At 42.2% G+C, this 19,808-nt stretch overlaps 1 protein-coding gene across 1 annotated transcript in view; it reads right to left on the reverse strand.

Annotated features, from left to right (window-relative positions):
* LOC140717300 (AMP deaminase 2-like) overlaps positions 1 to 14,625 on the reverse strand; it is a 142,456-nt gene extending 127,831 nt beyond the window's left edge. Inside the window, exon 1 of the mRNA XM_073030750.1 lies at positions 14,352 to 14,625. Coding sequence (XP_072886851.1) covers positions 14,352 to 14,361 — 10 coding nt within the window. The 5' untranslated portion in view covers positions 14,362 to 14,625. The remainder of the gene's footprint in view (positions 1 to 14,351) is intronic.
* Between the last annotated feature and the right edge of the window lie 5,183 nt (positions 14,626 to 19,808).

The following is a 19,808-nucleotide window of genomic DNA, read 5'->3' on the forward strand; positions in this document are numbered from 1 at the left end:
TTCAAAGAAAACATCAAACATCCAACATGCAAAAAAAAACAAACAAGTAATGCCAACAGCAGGAAATAAAAACAAGCAAAAAACATAAGAACATCAAACCACACTGAAACAATCTAGGAATGTTCAGTTCAATTTAGCGGTGTCATTCATTGACTACAGCCCACAGAGCCAGTCTGCCCTGATCAAAATTGCACAAAATAGCAATTAAAATAAGGAGTAACCAGAAACACATGTAACATGAATTGCAGAGTCCAATCCATGAACTACATCAATTAAACCTTCCCCAAGATCCTTATTAAGACCTTGGGCAATATCATATGGGATCAAGGCCGAGATGGCCAATTGGCTACACAATTTGCTCAGTGGTAGGAGGTAGACAGTGGTGGAGTGTTGTTTAGAGATTGATGACCCGTGACCAGTGGTGTGCCGCAAGGATCGGCACTGGTTCTCTGTCGTAGATATTAATGATCGAGATGAGAATGTAGTCGTATGGCTACTAAGTATGCAGATGACACCAAAATAGGTCATATAGTGAACAGTGAAGGTGGTTGTCTGACACAGCAGGATACATTTTAACTGGAAAAGTAGGCAAGAGAATGGCTGATGCAGGTTAACTCAGACAACTACAACATGATGCGTTTTGGGAAATTAAGCTAGTACAGGAGATCTACAATGAATTACAGGGTGCTTGAGAATGTTCAGTAGAAACATCTTGGAACATGCATACTGTAGCTCCCTTAAAATAGCAACATAGGTAGACAGATGATGAAGTCATACGGCAAGTGTGCAGTTCTGTATAAAATGGTTGCCATTTTATACAGGAAAGATGCAACTAAGCTAGAAAAGATGCAGGAGAGATTCACTGGTGTACTGCCTGGATTAGAGGGCATGAGTTTTATGGAGCAATTAGATAGACTGTCTACTTCTCCTGGAGTAAAGGAGGTTCAGAGGAGACATTGTTGAGGAGTGTAAAATTATGAGAAGCATAATAGTGTATAAACATCTCAAAGCCCTACATAACCGTTGTGAGAGATGAAAATATAAGGCTGGCCAACTGGACTCTGGTGAAGCTGTATAGCCAATCCCCTGTACAGTGGATAAAATGGGATTACAGAAACATTGACGGACTCCGACTATACCATCGACTTTGGACAATGGAGACGCAGGAGATCAATGACCAAAACGCCACTGGGCACTAAGGGCCCAATAAGAAGCAGCAGCAACAGAAGAAAATCAAATAGAGAGCCCGAATGGCAGTCATGGCCGGGGTGACTAAACCAAGAGAGAATAAATCTAAAGTAGGTGGGACGAGGTTTAAAAGGTTTGGAAAAGTTTTTTCCCCGTACTCAAAGAGCAGCTGATATCTGTACTAGAACAGTGAACATAGAAAGGTACAGCACAGTAAAGGCCATTTGGCACACAATGTTGTGCCAGCCTTTTAACCTACTTGATGCTCTACGAAAGAGGAAGCAAGAACAACAGCAGTTTACAAGGTGTCTAGACAAAGATAAGTAAAGATAAGCATGATGGTCAACATAAATTCTGTGAGCCAAAGGGCCTGCTATACAACTCTGACTCCATATATCAGTGGTGGATATTCAAAGCAAAAACAGGTTAATGCTCCCAATGCTAGCAGTAGTGGTCTCAATTATCAATCATTGTGGTCCAATGCATTCAAAACATTAACTTGCTCCTTTTAATAGATTTGTGTGATTTTCCATAAATTTTCTGGAGAGTCACAGGTGAAAAATGTTGTTAATATTGTAAACAGCATATGTTCATATATTACTTTCCTCTGACACTTCAGAGTTCAGGAAGAAAAAAATCTACGGTAGTTTGCAGTACTGGTATAATTATACAAATCAGGGAATTTTGGCATCATAGAAGCTCTCCCTAATTACAATGTACTATGCTTAAGGTTCCAAAATTTGCTGATTTAATGGGAGGTTTTCACTAAAACACCCATCACTTGCAGGGTGTGGGTGGAGAGCAAAACGGCAAGGTTTTAACACCCTCCCTCATCAGTTTGAGGTGGCTAGGTGCGTGGGTTGGTGAATGATACATAATTAGAGTCCTAGAGTTATAGAACGTAGAAACAGACCATCTGGCCCAATTCATCCTGGATCCCACATAAGCTAGTCCTATTTGCCTACATTTGGTCCATATCCTTCAAAACCTTTCCTATCCACAAACCTATCTTTTAAATATTGTAATGGTACCTATCTCTACCATTTCCTCTGTCATCTCATTCCATATACCCATCACCCTCTGAGATACACATGCCTCTTAGGTTTCAAATCCTTCCCCTCTCACTGTAAACCTCTCAGGGAAAAAGACTGAGACCAGCCACATTAACTGTGCCCATCATGATTTTATACGCCTCTCAATTAAGAGTTCCCAACCTAGGGTCCATGGATCCCTCGGTTAATGGTAGAAATCCATAGGAATGAAAAAGGTCTATAAGGTCACCCATCCACCAATTTCACTCCAGAAAAAGCAATCCTTGAAATTCAAGCCCCTCAACCCAGCAACAACAGTGTGATACTTCTCTGAACTTTGTGTACCTTAATCATATCCTTCCTATAGTATGGTGACCAGAACTGTGCACAATATTCCCAATGAAGTCTCTCCAACTTTTTGGTAGGAACCAAAAAAAATTTGGCCAACATTATGTTTCAGTTTGAAAACACTGTTGCAGCAGCCTTTTCAATAGGAAGGTACCGCCTAAACCAGAATCAGGTTTATAATCCCTGAAATATGTTATGAAATGTGTTGCTTTGCAGCAACAGTACGGTGCAATACATAAAACTATAAATTACAATAAATATGTTTACAGTAAGTACTGTGCAAAAGTCCTAAGCACCCTAGATTTTTTATATGGTTTCAGATGATGGCCTCCATAGAGCCCTGATCTCAACATCATTGAGGCTGTCTGAGATTACCTGGATAGGCAGAAGCAAGCAAGACAGCCAAAATCTGAAGATGAACCATGACAAGTTCTCCAAGATGCCTGAAACAACCTACCAACCAATTTTCTTTAAAAAGTACATGACATTGTACCCAAGAGAATTGATTCAGTTTTAAAGGCAAAGGGTGGTCATAACAAATATTGTTTTGATTTACAAACTGTAGTTTTTTTTTTACTGTTTACTGCTCTTTATAGTAAATTATTTTGATATTTAGAAACTATTCATTATTTTTGAAAGCATCTCCACTTTACAGAATGTTTTTACATGTGCTTAAGACTTTTCCACAATAATATATAAAAGCAAATTAAATAAGTAGTACAAAAAAAAGAGAACAAAATAATGAGATAGTGTCCTGGGGTCAAAACCCAGAGTTTGGCGAAATCAGAAGTTTAAGGCCCAGAAGTCTGCGAGTCTGGAGGTCAGGCCCAGAGATCAAAGTCCTGTGATTGGCGATTCATGGGGTCCATACCTAGAGGTTGCTGAGGTTCAGATATCGGCAAGTCTGCCAGTTGAAGCCTGAAGGTAGAAGTTCCTGGGTAGACATGTCTGGAGGTTGGAACCCTGATGTCCATGAGTCCAGGCCAGGGACTGGATAATACCAGAGAACATCCTTTTAAGGTGACTTGAGGAATGTTTAGTGGAGATGTTTGAGACAGATTGGTTTGTTTGGTGTTTTTTTACACAGATACTGCTGGGTGGCTGGATTGCAATGCCAGGGCTACTGGTAGAAGCTGATACTTAGGGACATTTAAGAGTCCCTTAGACAGGCATATGGATGAAAGAAAAATAGAGGGTTATGGGCTGTGTAGGAGGGAAGTGTTAGAGTGATCTTCAAGTAGACTAAAATATCAGTGCAGCATCGTGGGCAGAGGGTCCCGTACTGTGCTGCATTGTTCTATGTTCTAATTACAGAACCACAGAAAGGTAGAAAGAGTCTGAGATGGTAGCAGCAGTGAAGTGACTCAGAATGGACATTCTTCTGAAGAGTACTACTGTAGCAATATTCTGAAGGTACAATTGAAAAATAAAATGCCAAGAAATCAATTAGCAAACATGCTTCGATGAAGCTAAGGGAATTACGGTGCAAGGCAGACATGTAACACTGGGGAAGTCAGGAAAGAGGCAGAGAAAGCAAATGGGAATCTGCAGCCTGTCCTAAAATTAAACACGAGCTGTGTGAACTCTCTGCACTTAGAATACATAATCTGTGCTCAGCACCTGCAGACAACTACATTGTAGAGATTGCAACTCTGTTAGTAGGAGTAATATGTCATTCAAACAAAACATGTAAGCTCCAAAATATCACACAAAGCAGGGGAAAACATGCAGCACAATAAATTTCAGGCAACCTCTTTAGAGGTATAGAGTCACCGAAGACTACAGAAAAGAAACAGACCCTTTACCCTATCTCATCCATGCCAAACTATTAATCTGCCTAGTCCCATCGACCTGCACTTGGACCATAGTCCTCCATATCCCTCCCAGGCATATACCTATCCAAATTTCCTGAAATGACTATTCAATTAGAGCTCCATGAGCCAGTATTCATCAGTGGATCAGAGATGGAGAGAGTCAGCAAATTTAAATTCTTCGGTGTTATTATTTCAGAGGGCCTGTCCTGAGCCCGGCACGTAAGTACAATTATGAAGAAATTACGGCAGCATCTCTGCTTACTCAGGAGTCTTCAAAGATTTGGCATGACATCTAAAACTTTAACAAACTTCTATAGATGCGTATGGAGAGTATATTGACTGTCTGCACCGCCGCCTGATACGAAGGCACCAATACCCTTGAACAGAAAATCCTACAAAAACTAGTGGATGCGGCCCAGTCCGTCAGGGGTAAAGCTCTCCCCACTATAGAGCACATGAAGTGTTGTCACAGGAAAGCAGCATCCATCATCAGAGACCCCCACCACCAAGGACATGCTCTCTTCTCGTTGCTGCCATCAGGAAGAAGTACAGGAGCCTCAAGACTCATTCCACCAGGTTCAGAGCATAGTTACCACCCCTCAACCATCAGGCTCTTGATCCAAAGGGGACAACTTCACTCACCTTTGAAATGTTCCCACAAACAATGGACTCTCTATCTCATGTTCTTAATATTTATTGCTTATTTATTATTATTATTAATTCTTTCTCTTTGTATTTGCACAGTTTGTTGTCTTTTGCACACTGGTGGAACTCCCAAATTGGTGCAGTCTTTCATTGATTCTGTTATGCTTATTACTCCATGGATTTATTATGCCCACAAGAAAATGAATCTCAGGACTTTTTATAATAAATTTATATTACTTTGCTCATTCTTTGGAACAGCACTCAATCTCTTTAAGAGAGAAAAAAAACGATTGGTTCAATGACTTACCAGAAGCCTGGATTTAGCCTTTAAAAACGTGTTAAAATGTCACCAGAGCTGCTGGGCAAACTGAATTCACGTAACTAATCAAGCTTGATCAAATCTAGTGCCAATTGTGGTGATCTCGAAACTGTTTGTTATAAAAACCTACCTTGTTCACTACTTTTCTTCAGGGAACGAATTCTCCCATCCTTTTTTTGACTGTGTCCTCTAAGTGATTACATTCCCAGAACAAAGTGGTTGATTATTAACCACAATGACAAAACAGGTCTGTGGTATTAAACCAAACTGTCTGATCAAAATAAAAATAAAATGATATGAACAACTTAGCATCAACTCGTGTGAAGAAGGTACAACAGCAGCAGGACACACACCACCAGGTTCAAGCATCAGGCTCTTGAACAAAAGGGGATAACTACGCTCATCTATTGAGATGTTCCCACAACCAATAATCTCATGTTAAGAATTCTTTACCTTGTTCTTTCATGCTCTTGTTATTTACTACCACTTATTTATATTTGCATTTGCAGTTTGTTGACGTCTATGCTCTATCTGATCTTTCATTGACCCTGTTTACAGTTACTATTCTATAGATTTGCTGAGTATGCCCACAGGAAAAGGAATCTCAGGGTTGTATGTGGTGACATACATGTACTCTGATAATAAAATTTACTTTGAATATTTGAACTATGAATTCAAATGTCATTCAATCCAATCGATTTGCAAATTCCTTCTCATGGATATCCAGGAATGATCTCCAAGATAAAAAAGCTAACAGAACAAGGGGTAATCTAGCAACAATTTTATTCATAGAATATCTTTTAAGTCAACATCAAGAATCACCTATCACAATCCTTGAGTGCAATCTATCATTCGTTAGATAAGTCCACCAGGAGTTTTATGTCAAATATTTTGTAAACCTACATAAACTGTGCCATGTGTGCATTCAGTGTGCACGTGCTTTTGTCACAGGAAAAAAATTTGCACAACTTAAAAATTAGAGGGAACATTGACTCTGAGTGAAGTTCAATGCTTATCATCAAGAATGAGCTAAGTAAACTGCAAGACTGAGTCCATGACAGGTGGAAACGAATGAACATCATTAACCTACTTGACTTTTGGACCTTGTTCGCATCCACCTATCTGCTATACATACTTCAGTCCATGACAGAACTCAAACAAGTGACCCACCCACATGCTAATGTAATAATTATTCCATTTATTTTCACCAAGCATTACCTCCATTGTGCAAGGTGGTGCTACCATTACATAATAGGATTCATTTCAAACAGACCACAAATAAAGGTAAAAATGGACTCAGCCAGTCTGTAACTTATCCCTCACTCTACCATTACCATCAAGCCAAGGGACCAACCCTGCTCAATGAAGAGTCTAGAAGCTGTTGGTAGATGTGATAACTGACCTTTCCAAAAAGAGTGAAGTGGCAGTGCAATTACTATGACTAAGTACCCTGTCATCGACCTCCTGGAGGTCAGTATTTAGCTAGAAACTCAATACAATCCAGCCATACAATACTGTGCAAAATGATAAACCTGATTCTGATAGACCTGGTGCCTATTGTGGACTGAAAGTGGGAAGAGGGCAGGGAGAGGGGAATCATGGTTGGGAAAAGGGGAAGGGAGAGGGGAGGGAGCAGGAAGCACTAAAGAGATATTCTGTAATGATCAATAAACCAATTGTTCGGAATCAAATGACCTTGCCTGTTGTCTCAGGGCTGGGTGTGTCTGCACACGTTCCACTCCCCACCCCGGCACTCCTTCTCTGTCACCTGTCCCAAACCCTTTCCCTGGTGCTCCAACCCCAACATCGTTTGCTCCCACCAGATTTGCAAACTCACTCTCCACTCCACGTTGACAAATGCAGTACTGTGCAAAAGTCTTTGGTACCCCAGCTATATAAGACTATTGCAGAGAACTGTATATTATGGTTAAAGAGGGTTAATTTTCCTCGTGACCTTTTGGCGCCCCAAAACCTTTCAACCAGCTGCAAAGCAAAGTCAGGTTGTGTACTCTCCCCTTGCCTGGATGAGTGTGATGTGACTCCATCAACAAGACCACCATCCTGGACAAAGCATCCCACTAATGGTCATCTCATTGACACCATAAATTTATTCCTTTCACTACTTGTGCATGGTCACCAGCAAACATAACACATTTCTTTTACAGAACATTAAAAAAATAGCAGCAGCAAGGGTCCCCGACTGAATAAAGTTCATCTTCAAAAATCTAAAAGTGTTGGTCTGCCCACTAAAAATCATAGTAGTCTGCTCAATTTCCGCCTATACTACTGGGCAGCGAACATTCATTGTCTCACCTTTTGGTCTCATTTTTATAATCAATCTGACTGCCCAATATGGGTGACAATGGAGCTGAACTCTACTAAGAATATCTCCATCTCTGCACTTCTTGGATCCGCAGTCCCTTTTCGTACGTCTAAACCAACTGCTAATCCTGTCATCAGGCACACCCAGAGAGTGTGGGCTCAGTTCAGAAAGCATAGTGATCTCCATGGCTTCTCTCTTTCGAGTCATATTCTACATAACCATCTCTTCCAGCTTTCTATACGTGATTCAACATTTCAAGATTGGTACAGAAAGGACATCAGATGCTTTAAAGATTTTTTTTTAGACAACTGTTTTGCATCATTTGAACAACTGTCTGCAAAGTTTAATCTACCCAACACTCATTTCTTTAGATATGTGCAAATTAGACACTTTATCCGCTCTCTGATACCAAACTTCCCTGAGACACCCAACACAAACGTCATTGATTTGCTTCTCTGAACGAATCCATTGCGTAAAGGTCTAATATCTATTATCTGCGACAAGCTGGCGGCTCTGAGGCGAGCCTCGCTTGACAAAATTAAAACTGCCTGGGAGCAAGATTTAAAATTTTCAATGTCAGATGAGGTGTGGGATGAAGTCCTCAAATTAGTTAACTCAACCTCTTTATGTGCCCGCCAATGCCTGTTACAGTTCAAGGTCGTACACAGGGCCCATATGTCTAAAACTAAATTATCTCGTATTTACCCAGATATTAATCCCCGTTGCGACAAATGCAAAAGGGGCGAGGCTTCCCTTATCCATATGTACTGGACATGCCCTAGTTTGGAAAAATATTGGAAAGATGTCTTCCAAACTCGATCCCAAACACTTAATTACAATTTGGAACCCAACCCTTTGATTGCTCTTTTCGGCACCTCCAGAGAGGGGGACATGCACCTAAGTCTGACTAAACGTCACACACTGTCTTTTGCCTCTCTGTTGGCCAGGCGTGTAGCTTTGCTCAAGTGGAGGGATGCTGCCCCGCCCACCCGTGCTCAGTGGCTCAGGGACATCATGTCCAGTCTACACCTTGAGAAGATCCACTACTCAATCCTCAATTTAAGACATGAAGTTCCAAAAGGTGTGGGGACCCTTCCTTGAATATTTTCAAAATTCCAGCCAGACTAAAGGTCCATTCTCTCTCCCTTTCCTCAGTACATAAATCCCTGACCTCCAGCATTTTCTAGTAAAACTCTTCGGACTCAAATTTGTTATCATACAACAGCCTATGTAATAGAAAAATACACCTTCTCTATACCAATGTAGCTCTGTGGGGACAAGGGTTCTGTTTAACCCTTTTTGCCAATACATTGATGGCTTGTTGGGGACTGGGAGGGGTGGGGCAATAATCAAAGCATGTTTGTACTATGGGTGCATCTCTTGCATAAATGTGAATTGTACATTTGATACCTTTGTTATGCACTGCACAATTCTCCTTTGTACTATGTTCTCTTTATTTTATAAAACAATAAAAATATTGTTGAAAAAATAGCAGCAGGAGTAAGCCACTTGACTCCTCAAGCCTGCTAATCTACAGCAGGCCTCAACTCCTACTCTGTACCAGATCCCTGCAGCCCTCAAACCCCCATTCTTTCAAAATAATACATCTTCCCCCACTTTACATTACAAAGCTCTCTTATGTTCTTGTATATACACACACATAAGCAATTTGCACTAATTTGTCTTATTTTGGCACACTGGTTGTTTATCAGTCTTTGTTTATGTATAGTTTTTCACAAACTTTATTGTATTTACTTTGACTTTAAATTCTTTTAATGAGCCAGCCTCCAAAACCCTTAGGCACAGAGAAGTCCAGAGGTTCACCACTTTAGAAAAGTGTCATAGAAGCTTTAGATTTCCTTCATCTCCGCCACATCTGGTACAAGGATGAGGCTTTCCTTTCTAGGACATCAGAGATGTCCTCCTTCTTCACAGAACGAGGTTTCCCTTCCTCCACCATTGACGCTGCCCTCACTCACATCTCCTCCATTTCCCAAACATCCACGCTCACCCCATCTTCCTGCCACTTTAACAATGATAGAATTCCTCTTTTCCTTGCCTACAACCTTTGAGCCTCCACGATCAACACATCATCCTCTGCAACTTCCACCATCTCCAAAGCGATCTTACCACCAAACATATCTTTATCACTCTCCCGCTCTCTGTTTTCCACAGGGATTCCCCCTCCATGATTCATGTACATCCAACCTTCACACTAATCTCCCTCCTGGCACTTATCTCCACAAGCGGCCAAAGTGCCACTCCTGCCCTTTCACTTCCTCCCTCATTTCCATTCAAGGCCCCATCGTCCTTGTAGGTGAAGCAACACTACACCTGCAGATCTGCTGGGGTTTCCTATTGTGTCTGCTGCTCCCGATGTGGCCTCCCCTACATTGGTGAGACCTGTTGGAAATGAGAGGACTGCTTCGCCAAGCACCTCCATTCCACCTGCCAAAAGCAGAACTTCCGGATGACCAAACATTTTAAGTCCAATTCCCATTCCTGTTCCAACATGTCGTTCTATTGCCTACTCTTGTGCCAGATGAGGTCACCCACCAAGGTGGATGTGCAACACTTTATATTCCATCTGGGTAGCCTCCAACCTGATGGCATGAATATCGATTTCACCTTCCAATAAAAAATTTCCTTCCATCTCTCCTCTTCTTTTTCCCCACTCTAGCTTCTCACCAGCCTATAACCTCCCCCAGGTCCCCTCCTCCTTCCCTTTCTCCTATGGTCCACTCTCCTCTCCAATCAGATCCCTTCCTCTCCAGCCCTTTATCTTTCCTATCCACTTAGCTTGACCTTTCACCTTCTAGCTATCCTCCTTCCCCTACCTCCACCTTTTTATTCTGGCATCTACCCCTTCCTTTCCGGTCCTGAGTAAGAGTCCCAGCCTGAAACTTAGACTGTTCGTTCATTTTCTAAATGCTGCCTGACCTGCTGAGTTCCTCCAGCATTTTATGTGTGTTGTATACAATCTTTTAGTTTCATGTGGCAGAGCAACATGGCTTTATACAACAGACGGTCGAGTGAATAGACCCTCATACATACTTTGGATTTCCAATGCATATTAAGGCTGCTATCGTTCATTCAAGATCAATGCAGCACAGTAGCGTAAGAGTTAGCAAAACGTTTTACAGCACCATTGTTCAGGGTTCAATTCCTGGCACTGTCTGCAAGGACTTCTCCCTGTGGCTGTGCGAGTTTCCTCTGGGTTCACTGGTTTCATCCCACATTTCAAAAATGCGCAGGTTATGGATAGTATGTTGAGAGAAGCATGGTAACACTTGCAAGCCGCCCCCAGCACACCCTCAGATAGTGTTCGTTGTTGATGCAAACAACACATTTGTTTGAAGGGTTTGCAGGGCCCAAAACGTCGGCTGTACTTTTATTCCACAGATGCTGCCTGGCCTGCTGAGTTCCTCCAGCATTTTGTGTGAGTGTTGCTCGGATTTCCAGCATCTGTAGATTTTCTCGTTTGTGTTGATATAAACAGGTTTTGATGTACATATGACAAATTAAGCTAATCTTTAGATGTTCTAGTTTTTAAAAAATTGCCTCAGGCACCATCAATTGGCCACAATGGGTATTGCATATTCATTGTTCTTCCATGTAAACAAACTTTGCCCTATATTTTGTCTGGATGCATGATTTACCTGCACCATATGCAAGTAACTAACACTGCTATCAAGATCCCTAATTCAAGTCTCAACAACCTCAGTGGTAAAAGCCTGCTTACATTTACCTATCTGTACCCCTCATGATTTTGTATACCTTTATCAAATCTCCCTTCATTCTCCTATACTCCAAGGAATTAATCTTAACCTACTCAACCTTACCCTATAACACAGGTCATCAACCCCGACAACACCTGTGTAAATTTTCTCTGCACACTTACAAGGTCATTGTTACCTTTCCTGACGGTAGGCGACTAGAACTGCACATACTACAGGTTGAGTACCCCTTATCTGAAATGCCTGGGCAGGAACTGTTTTGGATGTTTTCCTATTTTGGAATGTACAGTGAGATAGCTTGGGATTGCCATAATTTCCGACTCTGAATTTATGTGCTATCGGTAAGCAGTCTTTGTCTTGCACTTGTTCATCACACATATGTACTTAACAGTAAAACTTATTCCGTACCATTAATACAATGAAAATATAATGTGTGCAGGGTAACAAAAGCAGCACAGCAACATCAGGGACACCTGCATCAGCTGTTGAGCAGCAACAAACAACAGCAGGTTTTCAGTCCCCACCTACAATGTTTTGATTAAAAGGTTACAGTACCCTGTATTTTTATTTTACTTTTTTTTAGTTTTAATGTAAGATACAAAAACAATCAGCACTGTAGACTTGTTCTGGTGCTAGATTTCTGAGATCAGCAGATGCTTTAAAAATTTATGGCAAGCCTTTTCTCAAACTTCTGCAACCAGCCTGCTGAATATTCAAAATTACCTTAAATTTCCAGTTTGCCGTAATAGATCTTTGCTCATTTCATGATCAGCATACCGTTAAGCAGCAGATGTTCATGCCGATTTTGATGACACAATCGACATTTTTATTTTTTGCTTTATGCCGTGTTTTTCTATTTTTCTTTAATTTCCATTCATTACATATGTGAGGTCACTTCTCAGAACTGTCTGATCTGCAGAGACCTTGTGTCAGTGTCTTGTGGCATTTTCCATTTGTGATGTCATTTCAGCGCTCAAGAAAGATTGAATGTCGGAGGATTTTAAAGGTTTCTGGATAAGGGATACTCAAACTGTACTAGGTTTAGGGTGAAACCTGAAGGGGAACTTCTTCACTCAGAGGGTGGTGCTAGTTCTTCACAAGTTGCATTGCTATGCAGTTAAAACCAACAGCGCAAAATAGCACAGGTTACAAATTATCTGATAGATGAAAAGCTATCTGGCCTGACCTAGCCCAAGGAGGTGATACAAATGTGGAATTGAACCTGCATCCAGTGTAAATGGTGGGTTAATTTGCAACATTTAAAATAGGCTGGATAGGTACATCGATGGGAGGGATATGGAGGCCCAGGTGCATGTAGAGGGGACTGGGCAGAAAAGCAATTTGAAACCGACTGGATGGGACCAAAGCTATATTCTATAGCTATGATTATGAAACAATAATTCTGTTTCTCTTTTCACAAATGCCATCTGACCTGCTGAGAGTTCCAGCATATTTTAAAATTTCAGATCAGGAGTCTCTGACTAAACCATTCTATGGGCGGAATAAACACCTCACCATCCTGCTCCCATTTTACTTTAACTCCATGGCCTCTGGTGACTGATCTTTGCTATGAGAAATAGATTCTTCCCATCTCAGCCCTTGCAATGCAATTAAATTTCCCCTTAAACACAAGAGATTCTGCGGATGCTGGAAATCTTGAGCAACACACACAAAATGCTGAAGGAACTCAGTAGTTCAGGCAGCATCTACGGAGAGGAATAAAAAGTCAAAGTTTCAGCCTGAGACCCTTCATCAGGACTGGAAAAGAAGGGGGAAGAAGCCAGGATAAGGCGGTGGGAATAGGGGAAGGAGTAGAAGCTGAAAAGTGATAGGTGAAGTCAGATGAACGTCGACTCATTTATTCCTCTCCAAAGATGCTGTTTGACCTGCTTGAGTTCATCCAGCATTTTGTGTAATTTCCCCCTCAGCGGCCTCTACCTTAAAGAAAACGACTCAACCCTATTTAAGCTTTCATCATAATTTCAGTGCTCAAAATTGTCCCTAAAAAATAATTGAGAGTGAAGATTTTGCAGGGCTCTTGTTTACGTGCGCATAATTGCATCCCAGCATATATGATGGAAGATGATAAGACGTGGGAATATTTAAATACGTACTCTCCAGCTCCCAGTCCAAGCTGCTATTGGTTGTTATTGTCACATGACTATAGTCCTGTTCAATTAACCCTTCTCATGTCATCAGAAGTTGAAGCGGTAGACTATTCGGCCCTTCAAACCTGTTCTGCTGTTTAATGGCTTATCTAATTTTGGCGTCAATACGTTCCTGCCTGACGTAGAACAACTTGCAAACAGGTCACTATTATTTATCATTGACGCAATTCAGTCCCGGAAATCCCTAACAGAGCTGTGGAAGTATTTGCACCACAAAGATATGCAACACAACATCAGGAGCAACAAACAAGTTGCTGGAGGAGCTCAGCGGGTCAGGCACCATCTGAGGGGGCAAAAGGGCGGTTGACGTTTCGGGTTGAACCCCTTCATCTGGAACCTTCGAGACCCTTCTGAAACCAGAAGATCAATATTGTCCGTTTCCATTTGCTGGAATTGAACCTCCTGCAATCATCAGCGAACATCTCGACTTCTGGTCGACTGATGCATGAAGAAGCAGACCACGGGATTTTTGCCACACCATTGTTGATTCCGACTTTGAAAGCAATGCTGATATTATATAAACATTTTCATTAAGCGAGCCACCGCATTTTTTTCGGAAAATCCTGCTCCAAATATATCAATTACCAAATGAAATCACACAGGGTGCTTTTTCACACACAGAAAAAAAAACAGGCGCGTTTACTAAATAATAAACTTCTGCTCAACCCTGCTTCACTAACATTTACAAGTGACTCCATCATCCTCTTTACAAAATAACTCATAACTGAGTGGCCGTGTTGCACGGAAGGCGGTGGGATACATAAGATATTTCACTCACCGGTCGTCATGGTGGAAACTTCTTCAAACTCCAGCCGGACAGAAAAGTTGGCAGAGGCAGACAAAAGAACGTCTGTGAATCTTATTTACCACCGATCAATTACAACCTCCAAACGCCACGGAAGTCGCTTAAAATGTCAGGTCTTTTTTTGTAAAGAAACACGGGGACGCCCGCGAAACCGTTCCGGCGACGGGGGAGATCACAAACAAATTCAGGCGGAAAGGGACTTTGCTCGGAAGTGCGGCGCAGTCTGCAAGGCTTGGTTTCTCTTCCGCTAAGAAAATTAATTCTCCGATAAAATGATCAGGAGAACATTCCCTCCCCTTAGACTGGATAAAAGCGACATACGTCACTGTAACCTGAGAATTGAAATGAAATGCAAATTTTGAAATTTGTAACCAATTCATTACCGTTGCATTGGTTAGATGTCTCTCTGTCTCGCTTCTCTCTCTCTCTCACACACACACACAGCTTGTCTCAAAGTAAACTTCCCACAGATCAAAATGGCAAATTTGTCCGATTTCCAAGGCCAAAGATTCTTGCAATATTTTATGGATATTTCAGTCCAAGTTTGCACTGAAGAAGCTCGGCTGTGTTACCATCCTCATACATATTTTGGATCTCCAATGCATATTAACACTGGTATCATAGATCCTTAAAACGCTACAGCACAGAAACGGGCCCTTCGACCCCTCTAATCTCGGTGCTAAACAATTAATCTGCCCAATCTCGTTGACCTGCACCAGCACCATAGACCTCCATAACCCTACATCCGAGTAGCTATCCAAATTTCTTTTAAATGTTGAAATCAACCCTGCATCCACCGCTCCGCTGGGAGCTGGTACAACACTTTCATCACCCTCTGAATGAAGACGTACTTCTTCCCTGAGTTTTTAGGACAGTTGACATCCACAATGTTGCATTACTGCCATCTTCAGGATTTATTGTCCCTCATTGTCCATTCACATGACTGCCAACTGAATGAAGAAGTTCCCCCTTAAACCTTTCTCCTTTCACCCTTAACCCATGGCCTCTAGTTCCAGTCTCAGCCAGCCTCAGTAGAAAAAACTTTCTTGCATTTACCTTATCTATACCCCTCAATGTTGCATAGCTCTATCAAATCTCCCCTCAATCTTCTCTGCCCTAGGGAATAAAGTCTTAACTTATTGAACCTTTCCCTATTCTCAGGCCCTTAAGTCTCAGCAACATCTTCGTAAATTTTCTCTTAGCTTTCCTGTTGGAAGGTTCTGTTGATGTTCTAATGAGAAAGGATGAACAAGATTTGAGATGTGCAACACTGAGTCAAGTTAATGCAGCATAAGATGTTGTTTAGGTTAAGGTTATTGCTACGTGCATAACCACAGTGAGGCACGACGAAAAGAGAACACTTGCAGCCTCATTACTGATACAGAAACGCAGAATATAAAATGTACAGTACATGAATTAAGCAAGACAGTGAAAGGAGAGAAAAATTGTACACAAAATCGAGATCATCTCCTTCTCCTTCTGCCCCCCCCACCCCCACACTGGGGCACAGACCATCAACAACAGCTCACCAGAGTAATCTTTGCTTCAGATAGCCCACAGGTGTAGCCCATCATACGCCTTCCAGACAAAGGCTCCCCCCCGCCCCCGCTTTCCCAGGAATGAGGTCTCTGGGGACTCTGTTGCCCATTTCCGTAGCTCTGAGTTTTTACGGGATGGGGTCGCTAGCCTCCTTTCGCAGCCGGGCTTGGGACCGTCCATTTCACAGTCGCAAAGACAGCACAAAACAAAAGAAGAAATCATGGTCCATGGTAGTGCAAGAGGTGATCTGCAGTGTTCCATCGCTGAGGTAGGGTTAGGGTCATACAGGGCTAATGTGTCACTTGTGTTAATCACCAACACACCCATAGATATGCTGAGGGCAGCCAGCAACACAATCCTTGAACGTGTTGTTAACACAAACAGTGCCTTTCTTTGTATGTTTCGGCATGCATGTGATAAATAAATCTGAATCTGGTTTGAATCTAAGCCAGTTCAAGAACCAGATGTTTGTTGGAAAGTAGCTCCCCCTGAAAGTGTGAGAGTTCAGGCCTCTGTAACTCCTGCACAGTGGTAGCAGCGCAAAAAAGGCATGACCTGGATGGTGGGTAACTTTAATGAGAGATTCAAAGTACAAATATGTATGCAGTATACAGCCTTGAGCAAGGCACTTAACAACACATTGCTCTGCGACGTCACCGGTGCCAAGCTGCATGGGTCCTAGTGCCCTTCCCTTGGACAACATCGGTGGCGTGGAGAGGGGAAGGCCTGCAGCTTGGGCAACTGCCGGTCTCCCATACAACCCCGCCCAGGCCTGCGCCCTGGAAACTCCAGGCGCAGATCCATGGTCTCTCGAGACCGACGGATGCCACCACCGTACAGCCCTGAGATCTGTCTTCCCACAGACAGCCACGAAACAAAGAAACACCATGGAACCCATTCAAAGAAAACATCAAACACACACAACTCGTAAAAAAAGAACAAATCATGCAAAACAGCAAAACAAAGAACATAAAACATCAAACCACAAAGTCATTGAAATAGTCCAGCAATGTTCAGTTTAGTTCAATTCAGTTCCTGAGGGAGCACCTGTTGTAGATGCTGCCAATACTGGGAACGGCTATGTCCACTACTCTTACATTCCCGTGCATTGGAATTGCAATACTAGGCCATGATACAAACAGTCAGGATACTTTCAACTGTGCATACATACAGTAGAAGTTTGTTGGACTATTAGGTGACTGCCAAACCTCCTTATCATTCTAAGAAAGTACAGGGGCTGGTGAACATTCTCTGTGAATACATTTAATTTATGTGCTCAAGATGTTAACACCCAGGAATTTGAAGTTGCTGACTCTCTGCCTCTGACGCACCAATGAGGACTGGTACCTGATTCCCTGGTTTTCCTTTTCAGAAGACCATGATTAGAACATAGAACAGTACAGCACTGTACAGGCCCTTTATCCCATGATATTGTGCTGACCTTTTAACCTACTCTAAGATCAATCTAACCCTTTTCTCCACCATGGTTCTCCAATTTTCTATCATCCAAAGTTCAAAGTTCAAACTATTTGTTATCAAAGTACTGTATGTATGCATTATGCAACCTTGAGGTTTGTCTCCTTACAGGCAGCCACGAAGCAAAAAATCCAAAAGAACTCATAAAAAAGACCAAACACCCAATGTGCACAGAGAGAGAGAGAAACAAATTGTGAAAACAATAAGAATAAACAAATAGCATTTACAATGAAAATGAGTCTTCAGACACAAAGCCCAGAGTAGGCCCACAGCCTGAGCCTCAGTTCAGCACATAGCAGAGTAACTGTTGCAGAGCCCACAGACACGAAGCCTGGAGCAGCTAGAGCAGGCCACAACCTCAGCCTCAGTTCAGCGCACTGCGGAGTAAGCATCATGGAGCACACAGACGCGAAACCTGGAGAAGCCGGAGCAGGCCACAGCCTCAGTGCTGCAAAGTAAATGTCGCAGAGCAGCAAGCAAAGCTGGCCCAACCCTTACCTCTGGACCTGACACCCTGCCTTTTCAATTCAGCTAGCCGCCGTTTTTAAAATCATCCAAACATTGGGTCATTCCTCACTCCAAGACCCAGGCCCTGTCATATTGATTCACTCTGAGCCTGGACCCCACCACCACATTTCAGCCCGTACCTGACCTTTTCAAATCAGCCCAGCACGTAGTTGGATCAAACCTTGCTCTCAGCTTAGGTGGTCAGGCCCTGTATCTGCATCTGCTCCGCTCCATTCGCCCCCACTGCGCCTCAACTTCTCCTCGAACATTCCTCAGCCTCGCCCCGTCTTCGCTTCGCACCCACACACTTCAACCATCGACCTCAGCCCTGCCTTCGCTCGCCTCTTCATCATGTGTGGTAACCGTTTACCATAACTTTTTTTTAACAGAAATAGTGTTATTAATAGAGTTTAGTTTTATTTCTTTTTTAGTTAACCACCAGTGAGTGGTTGTATGTGCCGTTCTGAGTCTCTTAAATGTACCAAATGCATCTGCCACTATCACCAGCTTTGGCCACACGTTCCACACACCCACCACTCTGTGTATAAAAATCTACTTCTGACAGCCCCCTCTATACTTTCCTCCAATCACCTTAAAATGATGTCTTCTCATGTCAGCCGTTTCTGCCCTGGGAAAAAGTCTCTGATTGTCCACTCTAATCAGCTTGTACACCTCTATCAAGTCATCTTGATCTTCTTTCACTCGAAGGAGAACCTATCCTCACAAGTCGCCCCCTCTAATCTTGGTTTTATTGATAAGATAAGATAAGATTGTTATTGATGCACCACTCAACCAGGTGTTTGTGGTCGCTCAATTATGAGTTATTTTCTAAGGAAGATTTTAGAGCTACTTGTTAATTTTAATGAAACAGGACTGATCTGAATTTGTTTATGTAATAAATATTATAGTGCAGCTTTATTTTCTGTGCAAGTGAAAAACATGCCTGATCTCATTCATTTATGCTGACTCATCATCACCCATTATTTAACTGTCAACACTGATGTTGTCAGCAAACTTATAGATAACACTGGAGTTGAACTGAGGCACATAATCATGGGTATAAAGAGGGTATAGCAGAGGGCTAAGCCCTCAGCCTTGTCCAGCACTTGTGTTGATGGTCAGAGAGGAATAGAAAGTCATAAATACAAGAGATTTTGCTGTTGTTGGAAACCTTGATCGACACACATGCACGCCCATGCACATACATGCATATTCACACGCACACGCACACGCACACACACACACACACTGCTGGAGTAACTCAGCAGGTCAGACAGCATCTATGGACGGGAATAAATAAGTCAACGATTCAGGTCAAAACCCTTCATCATAAGTGACCCAGGATACACCGTCTTCTCATTGCTACCATCAGGGAGGAGGTACAAGAGCCTGAAGACACACACTCACTGTTTCAGGAACAGCTTCTTCCCCTACTGCCCTTGGAGTTCTGAATGGACCCCTGTATACAACCTCACTACTTTTTTTGTCTTTTATGCCCTCTGTACACTACTTATTAATTTAATTTGATATATTATTTCATTATTGTAGTTTATAGTTTTATTATTATTATGTATTACAATGTACTGCTGCAGCAAAACAACAAATTTCACAGCATACGCCAGTGATATTAAACCTGATTCTGTTTGGATGAAGGGTCCTGAAGGAGGGTCTTGGTCTGACACATTGACATTTTATTCCTCTCCATGGAGGGTGTCTGACTTGCTGAGTTCCTCCGACATTTTGTGTGTGTTGCCCAGAGAGGTGAAGATGTTACTGAACCGTACTGGTTGACATCATTACTGTTGTCCGGATGGTCCAGGAGTGAGTCATGAGTCAGTGAAATATTATCCGCTGTTAACCTGTTTTGCCAGTAAGAAGTTAAAGGGATTCGGATCATTTCTAAGGTTA

The sequence above is a fragment of the Hemitrygon akajei genome, chromosome 27 (assembly GCF_048418815.1).
Source record: "Hemitrygon akajei chromosome 27, sHemAka1.3, whole genome shotgun sequence".
In the NCBI taxonomy this organism is placed as follows: Eukaryota; Metazoa; Chordata; class Chondrichthyes; order Myliobatiformes; family Dasyatidae; genus Hemitrygon; species Hemitrygon akajei.